Below are 15,872 nucleotides of genomic sequence, written 5' to 3'. Positions count from 1 at the left end.
AAGCAGGGGAACCTTCCGTGCCATGCATGATTTCAAACCATGACGTCTTAGTGTATTACCAACAGTAACCTTGGAAACGGTGGTCCCAGCTCTTTTCAGGTCATTGACCAGCTCCTCCCGTGTAGTTCTGGGCTGATTTCTCACCTTTCTTAGGATCATTGAGACCCCACGAGGTGAGATCTTGCATGGAGCCCCAGTCCGAGGGAGATTGACAGTCATGTTTAGCTTCTTCCATTTTCTAATGATTGCTCCAACAGTGGACCTTTTTTCACCAAGCTGCTTGGCAATTTCCCCGTAGCCCTTTCCAGCCTTGTGGAGGTGTACAATTTTGTCTCTAGTGTCTTTGGACAGCTCTTTGGTCTTGGCCATGTTAGTAGTTGGATTCTTACTGATTGTATGGGGTGGACAGGTGTCTTTATGCAGCTAACGACCTCAAACAGGTGCATCTAATTTAGGATAATAAATGGAGTGGAGGTGGACATTTTAAAGGCAGACTAATGGTGCGTTCACACCGGACGCGAATAGAGCGTCTAGCGCGAGTGATTTCAATGTTAAGTCAATGCAAAGACGCGTTATGCGCGTAAAAAATTCCTGCGGCGCGAATGAGGCGTAGAGCGCGGGCGGTAGACGCGAATTCGCCACATTCAAATTTACTATCAGGTATAACTATATGTTATACCTTGACAAACTATACATCATTAAAAAGATATAAGACTCAAGATTCAGTATTTGACCACTATTGTATTCTGAGAAACATATAGTGACAGTTATGTCTTAATTTGTGTCAGGAGTTATGAAATGAAAAAATGAGTCGATACCTTTAATATGAATTATGAGCGTCAGCTGGTCCATTCATAAAAAACACTCCGTGCTGTCGTCATGACAGCGATTCACAAAACAACGTCCCTCAGGGCTTTAGCTCAAAAATGTGCAGACTTGGAGAAATATTGATATATTCTCATAGATTCACATCATTTTTATTTTTTTATTTTTTCACATTTATTTTTATTTTTTTATTTCTATAGACAGGAATAATATTTATTGAATTTATACCCAAATGCTTCGATGTAATCATTATGATCACTTCTTACTGAGATGTGCTGTGTTTTCAATTCATACCAATAGCCTGAGGGCGCTATATGCACAATAATAGTCCATATATGGATCATGTAGAAGACCCATAGTCATATGACATTCCAGGACGTCACTGATACAGAAAGTAGCTGACAGAGATCGCTGTAACAGACGTGTCGGGGTGTGTCCAAGATGGCGACCTGATCAGACGTGTTCGTCCGAGCTCTTGCACCAACTGTGGTTAGACAATGCAAAAATAACTTTTAGTTATCTGTACACTTTGTTCATAATTTAGTACGACTCTGACTTTAAGTTTTCCTCAATTCTGTGTTAATATGGGGCGTAAACGTGGTCACGTGAATCCCCCGTCGGTTGCTGCTAAATCGCCTGATGATAATGCGTGCTCCTTAGCCAGCGGTGGCCATCATTACGTGGTCGCGTCTCAGGATGATATGTTTAGTTTAGTTGAAGAGGAGTTTCCAGCATTGCCCATCACCCCGAGGGAATTGCCAATCATAAAGAAAAGGGCAAGTGACGCTCGAGCTGATGTCTCGTCGCAACTGTTGGGCATAACGCAGCTGATCAACAGCCGCTCTGATGGGATAGAAAAAAAGATTTTAGACATGTCCGCCGAATTGAAGGCTGTTGTTGACAAGGTTGCAAGTCTTGAGTGACGTGTGGATGATGTTGAACGGCCCGTAGTGCAGATGCAACGAAGGATGGATGACATGGAAACGTATTTGAGAAGGCGTAATCTGAGAATTGGCGGGATTCCTGAATCAGCGCACGAGGACATCCGCCTTGAAGTGGTCAAGATCTGTCAAAAAGTGCTTCCCAGTGCAAAGGACAAGCTTCCAGAAGTTATTGACGTAGTTCATCGTCTCGTATCTGAAAGAGAATGGTCTGCGTTTCATGGAGGACCTTTCAGCTGGAGACCGTGAGAGGAGGAGAAAGCTGTGGCCAGAGGTCCAGAAGGCACGTGCAGAAGGGAAGACCGCATACTTCGTCGGAGGCAGTGCTTTTATTCAAGGACAGGGTGAAATCGTTCTTTCTACATGAGATGTTTTTCATCTTAATACCCAATTTTGACATGGTGTACTTTTAAGACAGTCTAACGGTTTTTGACTCGTTTTTTAGAGGCTGTCTCTGGTTCGTTTGTTATAGTTCTTTTTGCAATTTGTGAGGTATAAAATGGTGCTGTTGTTAACTGACCCTTTTCAGCACTTTTCGATTTTGTGACCTATTTTCTATAACTGTTTAATTTTCTAGTTCTATCTTCAAGCAGGTTAATAGTGTTTGTGTTAACAATGTCTTTTTCTGTTTTGTCTTTAAATGCCAGGGGGTTAAGAGATGCTGTGAAGCGCAAGGCCCAAGATAAGGATAGAAATTTTTGGAAATCTCAGTGGGGTAGCGAGATTTGGTTCTCGCATGGTTCGGAGCATTCAGCAGGGGTTTCTTGTTTAAAAAATAACTTTGCGGTTGATGTTTTACATGCGTACTATGATGAGAATGGGCACTTTATTTTGTTAATTATCAAGTGTTACAATGTGAATCTCATCGTTGTTAATTTTTATGGGTATAACTCTAGATCTGAGAATGAACAGTTATTATTTTTTATGGAGGATAAGCTTTATTACTGGCAGTCAAAATTTCCAAATGCCTATTTATTGATTGGTGGTGACTTTAATGTCGTATTAAATGAATGCCTTGATAGGTGGCCTCCTAGTCGGCCAACAAACTCAAACTCTGCTCTGAAGGCATTTATGAATAGGTTTGACCTTATAGATATATGGAGGGCCAAAAACATAAATGATAGTGTATACATGGAGCAATAAAAATTCATCTAGACTTTCACAAATTGATTTTTGGTTAGTCTCCAGAAATCTTGATGAAGATTCTATTTGTGTTGATATCTCGGCAACTCCATTAACTGATCATAAAGCTGTTTCCATTAAAGTTTTGCTTTCTCCTGAAGCTAGTGGTAATAGGGGCTCTTCATATTGGAAGATGAACAGCTCTTTACTTGACCATAATGAGGTTAAATTAGAGTTGGGACGACTGATTGATTTTTACTGGAATAAGGCTAAACATGAAAATTCATTTGGCACCAATTGGGAAATGTTAAAATTTAAAATTGGGAAATTTTTAAGAAAATATAGTTCTAATTTGGCTAATTCAAAACGGCTTGAAGAATTGAAAGTGGTCAGTGAAATCTCATCTATTACCAGGATTTTACCTGAAAATTTGTCAGATAGTCAAAGAGCATATTTAACTGAATTGCAATTTAAGTTAGATGACTTGTATAAATTAAGAGCAGAAGGTGCTTTCATTAGGTCAAGGCAAAGGTGGCTAGAATTTGGGGAAAAGATGTCATCTTATTTTTTCAAACTTGAGAAAAATAGGGCTAAAAACAATTCTATCTATCAGTTAAATATTGAGGGGTCCGTCTCAGAAAATCCAAAAGAAATTTCCCAATTTTGTTATAAATTTTATTCAAATTTGTATAGTTCTAAATTTAATGTAGCTGAATTAGATACTTTCTGTAAGCACATTGATCATGTTAATTCTATTAATCAGGATAATAGGTTTCTCTGTGATTTACCAATTACTGTTGATGAGGTTAAGGTCGCAATTTCGCATCTAAAATGTAACAAGTCGCCTGGTAACAATGGGATAGCGGCTGAATTTTATAAGTCTTTCTCTGAGGTTATATCCCCTTTTCCCCTTGAAGTGTATATAGAGAGCTTAAATTTTTCTGAGCTTACAACAAGTATGAAGCAAGGTGTCATTTGCTTAATACCTAAACCTAAAAAGGACACACTTTTATTAGATAACTGGAGACCCATCAGTCTCCTTAATAATGATTACAAATTGTTTGCCCTTATTTTCTCAAGTCGTTTCAAGTCGATTTTAAACTCCATCATTGATGAAAATCAGTCAGGTTTTATGGAAGGCCGTCATATTTTCAATAATATTAGGCTTGTCTTCGACCTTATTGATTACTCTGATCTGATTGAGGATGACAGTTTAATTCTTTTTTTTTGACTTTTTCAAGGCCTTTGACACTAATGAGCATCCTTTCCTTTTTTTTTGTTTAGAGCGTTTTGGTTTCGGGCCCTATTTGTGTAATGCCATGAAAACGTTGTATGCGGGAGGAAACAGCTCTGTGAAATTGGGCCATGGCACAACCCAGAGATTTCTTCTGGAAAGAGGAATTCGGCAGGGCTGTCCAGTGTCTGTGTATCTTTTTCTTATAGTAGCGCAGACTTTCTGTCATCTTATTAAGGATAGTAAGCTTGAAGGAATTCGTATTGCCGGTAGAACTATCTTAATTAGTCAACTAGCTGATGACACAGCCTTATTTTTAAAAAACTCCAGTCAGGTTTATCAGGCGATTAAAAGTATTCAGTTGTTTTCTAATGCCTCAGGTCTGCACCTTAATATTAAAAAATGTGAAATTTTAGCCTTGAAAAGCTCCCCTCTTGTACCTATGGATGGTATCCCTGTTAAAGAAGCTGTTAATTATTTGGGTGTTGTTGTCTCGAAGAGTGAGCAAGATAGAGTTTCTCTTAATTTTAATCCTGTTCTTGAAAAGATTAAAAGCAAATTTAATCTCTGATTATTAAGGGACTTGTCCCTCAGAGGTTGAGTCCTTCTGTCAAGAAGATTAATCAGATTAATCCTTATTTAGATAATAAGACTATCAAAACTATTGATCAGATTTTGTATAATTTTCTTTGGAAGAATCGTGTGCACTACATCCGTAAATCTGTTATTTTAAATTCTCTTAAAAGTGGCGGCCTGGATTTTTTAGATTTCGATACTTTAAATAATACCTTCAAAATGAATTGGTTAAATTTTGTTTGAATAAACCTTCTCTGTGGAATTTTATTCCTAATTTTATTTTTGACCAACTTGGGGGCCTTTCTTTTTTACTGATGTGTGATTATAAAATTGACAAATTGCCGGTGAAACTCTCTGCCTTTAATGCTCAAGCTTTATTGGCCTGGAAGCTGATCTACAAGCACAACTTCTCTCCGCAGCGTTGTTTTATCTGGAATAACCGTTGCATTTTGTATAAACACAAAAGTATTTTTCTAAAATGTTGGTTTGAAAAGGGTATTGTTTTAGTTTGTCATTTGTTTAACTCTCAAGGATACCTTATGTAGGGCCCTTTGAAATCCGTTTTATTTTTTTCTCAAATTCCGTTTTATTTTTTTTCAAATTCCGTTTTTTTGGATTTATTTTTAGCCCTTTCGGATTTTTCGGATTTGCTTGTTTTCTTTTCACTTCTAAGCAGTATTTACCGTTAAAAATTCAGTTACACAAACTCACAATTCAGCATTTTTATTTAAACTGTTAATATATTCAGCAAAGTACATTCAAAATTCTCCAAAATTCAGCCAAACCTTCAACAAATCTCAGGCCAAAAATAACAGTAACATGAAGGTAACAGTTACAAGGTAGGATTGATGAATATTAAATTAAAGATTGAATGCAGACATGCTTCAGGGAGACAGAAACATTGAAACAACGATATGTGCCTGACAGAAAGCCAACACAATTACATTAAAACCACTTTCCATATCTAATCTAGATTATATGAAACATTACTATTATTCTAATGTAAAGAGAACCAACATACTTTAGTGCAAGAACATAGTTTGTGTCTGTGTTGTGTGAGGGAAAAAAACACAGGACAGTTTAATCACTTTTGTAATAGCCTAGGCTGGCTCCATTTATCATCAAAACAAAAAAAAATGACAGATTAGGTGGGCGAGGGTGAGGGTGATCCTCGCTCCGATGCGGGACAGCAGGTCATTGAACTGGGCGCAGGACAGGCGGAAGTACTGCTGAAAGCGGCCGTCATCCAGGCGCAGCTCCTGGAGCAAATGGTGAAACTCGCCGAACTGGGTTCGTCTCCGAAGGGTCTGGTGGACCCAAATACGGCGATGATGATCCCTACGCCGCTGTTCTGCTCTCCAGAGCAAATACAGAGCGGTGACTCTCTCGATAAATGACCCATCAACAACTGACATCTTGTAAAAAGATGGCCGCCAACGGGGTTTGAAACTTTTGAAACTTTCGCCTCTGACGCGCGTGACGCGCGTAAATTTTGCTTCAAACTTTTGTTTTTACGCGCGTCAGTTTCACTCTTGTCGCGCGAATTAACACAAAGTGGTCAAGCGTCAAACGCGGTAGACGCGCTATTCGCGTCCTGTGTGAACGCACAGTCACAGGTCTTTGAGGGTCAGAATTCTAATAGACAGGTGTTCAAATACTTATTTGCAGCTGTATCATACAAATAAATATTTAAAATTCATATATTGTGATTTCTGGATATTTTTTTTAGATTATGTCTCTCACAGTGGACATGCACCTACGATGACAATTTCAGACCCCTCCATGATTTCTAAGTGGGAGAACTTGCAAAATAGCAGGGTGTTCAAATACTTATTTCCCTCACTGTAGCCTATATATATATATATACAGTGTATATATATGTGTGTGTGTGTGTGTGTGTATTATGTAACACATGTTCCCTTAATCAAAAATGTTCATTAACTTCAGCATTATGTGATACTTTTTCAAAGTGATATCCTTTATTTTGACAGATAATAAATTATATTTACCTGTGAAAACAAACCTGGAAAGAGACGTTTTTCATGCATTCCAGTGAATTATTAGTGGAATATATCGTAAATTAAATTCGTGAGAAGTGAGAACAGATCACAAATGTGCAGTATATATTTATCTAAAAATTTAACAATGTGCCTTGAAAATATTCTGCCTATGATTGGGATTGATCAAACATGATTTATACAGGGTAAGAATTCCTCTTATAATATTAGACGCCTTTTGAATGTTATGTACGCCTTTAAAGGGAAATCCATAAGTGTGCTAGTGCTATCTTTGGATGCGGAGAAGGCGTTTGACCGTGTTATGTGGAATGGTCCTATCTTTTCTTTGGAAAAATTTGGTTTAGGTGAAAATGTTGTGCAATGGATCAGAGTGCTGTATGACCCATGCTCTGCTGTATTGTTGAATGGCTTTAGATCTGATTATGTTGAATAGAGCCATCGGGCAGGGTCGCCCCGTCAGCGCTTTTATTTGCGATGGCTATAGAGCCTCGGGCTGAAGCAATCAGATAGACAACATCTATTTCAGGCTTAAAGATATAAATCATTAGATTGTGTTTTATGCTGATGATGTGTTGCTTTTTTATCTGAGTCTGAGAGTTCTGTTCACGCTCTGATTGAGTTGATTAACTGGTTCAGTACTTTCTCTGGTTATAAAATTAATTTAGCTAAATCTGAAGCAAGGCCTTTAGGTACTCTTATTTCCAAACCAAATATTCTGGTCACCTCTAGGCTTCATCTATTTAGGCATTTCAATATCATCTCCATACCGGCGTGATGACTCCGACCCCTAACCAGATGAACTGGATAAATATTGTGAAAGTTCTGATCCAATCTGACTTCTGACCTATAATACTGCCTGAATCATAATCATACACTGTTGGTTTGTTGGCCAAAGGAGGACTGAGACTGAGTCTGGGTTCTCCCAAGGGTTTTTTCTCCATTCTGTCACTGATGGAGTTTTGGTTCCTTGACACTGTCGCCTTTTTTTCGCCTTCATTCGCCATTGGCTTTTGGCTTGCTTAGTTGGGGACATTTCATTTTTTATTTAACAATATAATTACAACATTATTTTCCTGTTATCTCTGTAAAGCTGCTTTGAAACAATTTGTATTGTAAAAGCGTTATATAAATAAAGGTGACATCTTTGAAGCAAATGTATGAATCTAATTTTGTTCCTTTATTTGTGAAAATACGACAGGATTTAGAACGCTGGAATCCCTTGCCAGTATCTTTGCTTGGTCGGATAGCACTTTATTATACCAATTATTATATCCTATTCCAATGGTTCCTATACTATTCTCAAATAAGGCATTAAAGGGCATGAACAGCTGGCTGACTTCCTTTATATGGAGTAAACGCAAGCCTAGATTAAAAATGTCAGTGCTTTATCTCCCTATATGGGGGGGTTGGATTTTCCAAATATTAAGATCTATCAGGTTTTCACCTGAGATACATTGCAAAGTGAGTTAGTAATGATTCTTCCTCTACTTTCAAAAACTAAAAGGAATTTTTGATAATCCAATTATAGTTAACGCACTGAAAGCATGGAGATCGGTCTGTAGGCTTGAACATAATTATTTAAAAAAAATTAGTGTAGAAATATGTTAAAGGCTTATAGATAATTAAATGTTTATTTAACTTTTATAGACCCCAAAAAACATTTTTCAAATTACCAGACATGTTTAAATATGCTGTCCATTTATAATGAAGATACAATTTTATTTGCCTTTGAAGAAAATACATATTTTTAGATTTCTTCTGTATAAAGACACTTATATATGGATGTGGTATGAAGAAAAAAAGGAACAGACAGCACTTTCTCATATAACACCAGATTATAAACACACACAGTACAAGAATGATTACATTTATGTATTTTTTCTAACATGCTGTCTAAAATAATAATAACAAATCCCAATTTAACCCCTGTGTGTAATTAAGAAGAATTATACGCAATATAAAGAGTTAAAGCTGTGATTATAATGAGGAAGTGGAGAGTTATACCTGGTTCATTTTTCTCCGACACGAGACCACAGCAGTTCACCATTCTGGCTCTCTGAGGAACAAACCAGCTTTACTAAACATTATATTTCATTCGACATAACCTATATTATATTATAGGCTAATCTACATCAAGATAAAGAGCCGCTGTGTGTATCAGTAAAGAAATATCGTAAACACACGATTTAAAAGAATAATAGTAAATCTTTACTATTTTAAATGTGCTAACTGGAATTTAAAAAATATTTCATAAACTAAAATAGATTAAATAATTTCTACGATCTCATTACAAAGTTAAAGTAAAAAGGAATCAAGTCTTACTGCTTTTATAAATCCTCAGCGATCGACTCGGTCAGTAAATAAGATGAAAATAACTTTCTGACTGACCGTGTAAACTAAAGATGTTTCGGGAAGAATCGGATGACTTGCAGGAAATGAAACAAACAGTTGTGGGCGAAGCCGCTCGTGAATGTTAAGAATGACGCAGTGACGCTATAGGTCACATGATAATGCAGAAGCCTACGTCCAGATTACATTCATACTACAGTTCACACTCATACTAGAGCGAAGTCATTATTTATTCTGAATAAGTACCAACTCAAGACAGTATGAGATTCAGACGCAGCGGTTGTTGGTAAAAGCACTGGACTGGTAATCTGACCATATGAAGCAAAACTGTGTAATCAGATGTCAGTTTTTGGATAATAATTAAAAGAGTTGTTTCAAACCTGTTAAAAGCAACAATTTTAGCTAGTTAACCTGGGTGGCTTGAGTTTTCAAATAACAGTCATGAAGACATTAGAGTTATGTATAGAAAGCTGTATTAAATGCAATAAACCGCCATGGGCAACAGATGATTACTGGGAGTTCTGCTTAATGTGATGAGGTCAAAGTGCACATGTGACCGATATTGGATGTTAAAGGGATTTTACAACAGGGTTATCATGAAGAACAGAACACTTTACATGTCTTATCCTGCAGACATGATTACATTGTAAACCTATTTGCCTCACCACTAGCATTTGTGCTTTCAGGAGAATAAAGCCCCTTTCACACAGCGCGTTGGTCCCGGGAAATTGCCAGAACACCTTCTGTGTGAACGCAAACACGACCCGGGATCGATGCCAGGTTGGGGACATAGTATGGACCTAGACCTAGATCTGATCAGAATCATTACTGTGATGATCTGTCACAGCAGGAAAACACCCAGTCTTCAATCTCTGCCTTTCATAGGTGTCAAGGCCAGAAAAAATGCTTTGACTCCTTTTTGTGAGCAAAGAATGCTTAAAGACCCAGTCGCTCTGAGAATGAAGAAACAAAAGACTCTGTCAGAGGAATGCATTGCTTTAGCTCTGTGAATGTTTGCTCTGGGTGTGAACGAGTGTGTGAGAACGAGTGTACAGGCCCGACAGATGAAGTAAAACACTGAAACATGAAGAAATCAGGCAGATTCATTTATTCAGATTAAAATATTTACAATTAAATATTCAAGATTCATCAGGAATCAAACATTTAACAATACTAAATATGTTCATTTAGGGACCGTTCAGTAATTATGGAATGGACCACCGGAGGAAAATAGGGGAGGGTCCAGTGGCGCAGATCGGATTTTTTAACTGGGGGAGACCAAGCTGTCAGCAAATGATTTAAACTCAATTCGTTATTTTGCATAATTTGGGCTTTAACTAGAGCTCAAGTAGTTACTTTGCGTAATTTGGGCTAATGATTGGCACTAAAAAGCCATTGGGGGATTCTTATTTGAAATCATGGATAAACAACAATGAACAAAGGTAAACAAAGGCCTACCTGATCACCACTAGCAATGCATGATCAGACTGTTATTTGACTAGTATGCCAATCACCCACCAAACCTTCATGTCTTCAGCAAAGTATTTTTTGACAAGTCAAGTCATCCCTATTTATATAGCGCTTTTAACAATGTAGACTGTTTCAAAGCAACTTTACAGAGATAAAGATATAATTTAAGGTAACAGAGATTGGTTTGGTTTTATAGTGGCTCTTGAAAAATGTTTTTTCCAGCTAAAGTTAGTTTTGATTGATTCACTTCCGTCTAAATGATCATTTGTTATTAAATTAGGGGCCGCTAAGACGACACCGTTCTCTCTAAACAGACTTTAAACGTGAACCTGTGATAGACGCTGATGGCGTTCACATGCGCATTAAGAATTGATTCTATAGTTGTGGCTGCCCTCCTGCAGATCCTCACCTGACTGACTAGTGCAGAGGTCTTCAATCCTGCTCCTGGAGGGCCACTGTCCTGCAGAGTTTAGTTCCAACCCTAATCAAACACCTGAAACACACAGCTCATCAAGCTCTTCAGGATCGCTTGTGCTGAAGCAGGAACTAAACTGTGGCCCTCCAGGAGCAGGATTGAAGACCTCTGGACTAGGGCCTGCCTTACTGTCATCAGAAATGCAGGCCAGGAGGACAACATTTTAAATCTTATCATTTCAGTTAACCCTCTATACCTCCATAGAATTTCACAACAATGTGAAATACAACATATTCCTGAGAATTAATGGCTAAAACTACTATTTCAAAAATCTCTAAGAATAACTCAAAATTTTAAATGTAAGTGTTAATTACAAATTTGTTGCAATTTATAGATTAGAAATATCTTTCAAATGATGTATGACATATTAAGGAATGTTTTTCATAGCCCATAATTTAAGAATCTATATCCTCCATTATTCCAGTCCATACAATAGAAAAAACATGATTTCCTGCTATAAGAGGATGTCAAAAGTTTATGTAGGCCTTTATTTGTTGTTTGCATAAACCTTGCACCACACAAATTTACTTATTATGATTATTTTTATAGTGGCTTACACAACAGTGAACATACCTCAGTCAATTTATACAGTACAATGGGTTAAATGATCAGATAAAACATTATTTCCTGACGACGATAAATTGTTTGATTTATCCAACCATTATTTTTGTGTTCATTCATTATTTGTCTCTGTCCACTCACCTAAATGCATAGTTATGGTCTCCACATATTGCTGTGTTTACTAAGTGCAAAAGCCTTCTTGCCATTATTGTCAGACTAGCTATTCCCCTTAACAAATCTAATCTGCCACATCTGGGAAAGTCAACAGGCATAGGATACTTACATTGTTTGTTTTTGAAAAAACGAGGTGATTGTTTTTTGTCTCTTCATTGCCGTTATGTGGCATTTATACAGTCGATTTTTCTCAGTTCAGAAAATCACAGACTCAGCTCAGTCATAGATGGTATGTGATCACTATGGTTACCGGTCCGCCCCTACAGGCACGATTGAGGCAGCTACCAGCTCCTCATAGGACCCCGGCGACGTCACTCAGGAGTCGTAGCACACACCCACACACAGAAGAGAGCGTAAACGTCGGTGGCATTATGGCATCGTGTGTTTATTGACAACAGAACAGCGCGTAGTGAGAACGTGGGTACAAACAAAGTAATGGTGACCGGTGTAGATTATTATTGTGTCAGCCTGCGTCTGCCCCGACCCGATTCTGAAGCAGCGGCGGGCCGGGACACGACTTTGGCTAATGTATATAGCGAAAACACTGGTTAATCCTCTGTTTTAAAGATTTTTGTTGCCTTTCGTGGGGATAGTGAGGGTGGGGGACGGATCGGGTCACTATGAATCTGGGGGGGTCATGTCCCCCCGCGCCTAGTGCCATCTGCGCCCCTAGGAGGGTCATGTCTTTTTATTCTTTGTTGAGGGGAGGGTCACCCAACTTTTGTATTCATGAAAACAGCAACATTTCAGAGTGGCTTGTTTGGTGCATAATTGTCCATGTAGCTCTCTCAGTCTCGGCCCCCATCGCTAGCAGATGGTCTGACCCAACACAAACCAGACGCGATGATAAAGCCCAGTTTGGCGCTGTTTGACCCGCTCAGAGAAAGTGCATCATGTCAGAACAGACGGCCACCGAAATGTTTACCCAGCAAAGCTTTAAAGTACAAGCAAATAATGAACTTTTGTGATTGCGAATAAGTACACAGGTGAATGTTTATTTTAGTACACTTCACCAAAACCACACTACAAAAAAAATTGTGTAAAGCAGTAAACCTTGAGATTATTAGGATACTTGTTACATTAGAACAAAATAAATCTGAGAACATAGCCTATACGACTAAATTAACAATAACTTACATATTTTCTCAATTCACTAAACATTTTAATTTAGTTTAGAGAACATTTTTTATAAAACATGGAGCATAACTAAAAGGGCTTATGTCTGCTATTGTAGGCTCATTTTGTAAATTTAAGCAACTATTAGATGCACAAACTGGGTGCCGGTGTGATGAGGCGTATATGCTCGACCACATTCGGCTCGAAGTCGTTCATCTTCGGATGTGGAGCCGCGCGCGCAGTTACAGAATCTGCCATGCACACCTTCGCGCCCATGCGGACGCGGTGAGTATAAGCCAAGCTTATGGCGCTGATCGTGATATCGCATTAGCTCAAGTATAAAACGACTGTTATCATGTCTGAAAACAAACACAAGTAATGGAGTTTACAAAACTGTATGGCGTGCTACAAAACAAAACGTGCTACATTTATTCATGGCACAGACCAGTCTTTTCGTAGATATATGTCGCACTGTACAGGACCTTTTTAATGAACGTTTGGTGTAGATCTACTAGAGATATCTGAACATCTTTGCCAAGTGTTGTAGAAATTTTATTAGTCATTGATCCCAAACAGGTATCATAAGAGAAAGAACCTATTCAATGTATAAAAGTATATGTGTGTACGTGCTTGTGCGTGACTTTTCAGGAACATATGGGACAGGACCTCTGACCTTAGGGACGGTCAGTTTTGGCCAGTTTATTTCAGTACCAGTTTGTGTCTTTAAGTAGAAACTGAACAGCAGTAAGGACCTTATCTGAGTGGGTGAAAGGTACAGCGGGTGAGGAGGAACCTTGAAAACAGTATAAAGGCTGTCTCATATCTTCCTGTTGTGTGTCACTCTCTTGCACAGCGTAACTTCTGTGTACTAGACTGGGCCTATTCTTGCAAGAATAAATACTTTTCTTTTTGTTAATTTGACTCTGAGTGTCTCTTACGCAGTGATGATGTTTAACAGAATTTTTGCCACAACAATTTGGTGTCAGAGTGGGGTTCCTTGGAAGTGCCTTCTGGACCTGAGAGCGGACGGTGTTTGGCCACCTGGACTGAGCAGTTCCAGCTCTACCTCGTAAGCTTGAGAGAGAGGGGCCGACCGCTATCGGGTCCGGGAGGGGCTCCACTGGAATCAAAAGAAAGCAAACCCGTGGCAACCAACATATCTCTGGTAAGAGACGTCTAAAATATTTTCTTTTGGGGAAAAGTATTTTGTTTCGGGTATGAAATGTGAGTGAACCATATTGGCTGAGGGCTGTTTCTGTGGTACGTAATCTGAGATTAATTGAGATCTATATATAGATCAAGAGGTTTCAAACAGATGCGAGAGAAAATTATCTGAGATTAATTGAGGTCTGTAACAGATCAAGAGATTTCAAACAGATAGGTAACCTGAAAATTAGTTGTTCCACGACGGAGCAAATTGTTTTTAGGTACTGAGGGTAATTAGGGGGAACCAGAACAGTTTTTGGTAAACCTTAATTAGGAGGGCACTAATAGTGCAACCCGACCGATTTGGGTTAAAAGAAAAAATCGGGTCTGTTGGGGACGCCTAACAGATCAGGAAAACGCGCGTTGAAGAGAAATCCACAGAGAACAGAGAAGCAGCCAATATGGGGAAGTCTCAAGGTAAGCATGCACATTTGATACACCGGTTTTTCTATCAAATGAGAAAATTATGGGGGAAAATTTATGTTTTAGATATTGAAAAAACTGAGAAAATACCATGATTTCCCCAGGGAGGGAACACTGAGCACAACTAGACTGAAAGTAGTGCGAGAATCAGTTGAACAGGGCAGTGAGAAACAAAAAAGGTTGTTATGGCTGTGTTCAACATGTGTGATTAGGAGGCAGATAAAAAAGTCGAACTGCCAGGAGAAATAAAGCTTTTACTTCTTCATCCAGTAAATGGATGCATGACATTAGATGTCTGAGAACTTAAATTTACATGATAAGGATTGAAGTAGCAATCAGCAATAAGGCTGTCTGTGTGAAATAGAGGGAAGTGAAAAACAAAAAGGTTGGTGTGTGAGATATGTGTGTGGGGATTGTTAGCAAACAATCATGTACTGGTTAGATAATGAAGGAACTGGCATGTAGAGAAAAGAAAGAATTAGCATGTAGAACAGAGGATACAGAAGGAACTGGCATGTAGGGAAAGATGGAAGAAATATAGTAGAAAACTATATGTGATGAAAATAAAATGTCTGACAGAATTTTTGGAAGTCAAATTAACTGTTTAAATGGTATGAAAAATGAGTTTCAGGATAAAAATAAGGCATTGAGTATGATTAACGGGGATTAATGTGATATAAAGATAAGGAATGTTTCATTAAGCAAAATGGGGAAAAATTCTATATTTTAATGGTAAAATAATGATTGAAATTAGGTTTAGTTTTAGTTTGATAACCATTGTGTTTTGAACCTAGGGTCCAGCTATGCTGGGGGTACAGCAACAGGGTTTGCTTATTCAGCCCGGTTCCCGGATGTTAGATATGTACTTGTTCTGTAATTAGGGTTGTTGATGATAATACCAAAGTAGTAAAATATAAAGACAACTTTGACCAAAGATTCTGGAAATCAATAATGTATAATGTTGGATATTTGTTGATATTAAGTAATTGAAGCAAAAGATATTGTCTGTTTTATAAATGAAATTATGGGTCAGGATAATTTCCTTGGACAAGTATGACTAAAGTTAAACGAAAACTTTGTGAAAACAACTTAGAATATTTTGAGCATTTCGATGCAGCTTATTAAAATTAATGTGCGGCCAATGATAATGATGAAGATTATGATTTGGCTATTGTGATTAAATCCGCCACTGGTGGACTGTAAAAGAATACAGAGAACTGCTTTTCAGTGGCTCTGTTTACATTCCTGAATGGGACACACTGCTTCAAGAGTGTGCAGTAAGTTGGAGCCGACAGAGAGTGTTTTAATTGTGGTCAGCAGGACCATTTAACACGTAACTGTAAATGCCCACCGAGAAGGTGTAATAAACAAAGTGCAATTAA

General features: G+C 38.1%; 1 protein-coding gene across 3 annotated transcripts in view; it reads right to left on the bottom strand.

Moving 5' to 3' along the window:
- The window catches only part of LOC143733140 (von Willebrand factor A domain-containing protein 5A-like), a 97,562-nt gene extending 88,373 nt beyond the window's left edge, over window positions 1-9,189 (bottom strand). For all 3 annotated transcript variants that reach the window (XM_077224714.1, XM_077224715.1, XM_077224716.1), the window contains exons 1-2: window positions 9,039-9,189; window positions 8,721-8,772 (exon numbers count right to left, since the gene is read on the bottom strand). In XM_077224714.1, the coding sequence (XP_077080829.1) occupies window positions 8,721-8,763 (43 nt within the window). In that variant the 5' untranslated portion in view covers window positions 8,764-8,772; window positions 9,039-9,189. The remainder of the gene's footprint in view (window positions 1-8,720; window positions 8,773-9,038) is intronic.
- Between the last annotated feature and the right edge of the window lie 6,683 nt (window positions 9,190-15,872).

The sequence above is a fragment of the Siphateles boraxobius genome, unplaced genomic scaffold (assembly GCF_051911475.1).
Source record: "Siphateles boraxobius isolate OS27281-9 unplaced genomic scaffold, OSU_SipBor_1 91, whole genome shotgun sequence".
NCBI classification, from domain to species: domain Eukaryota; kingdom Metazoa; phylum Chordata; class Actinopteri; order Cypriniformes; family Leuciscidae; genus Siphateles; species Siphateles boraxobius.
Note: the sequence above shows the minus strand (reverse complement) of the source record. Positions and strands in the feature narration are given on the sequence as shown.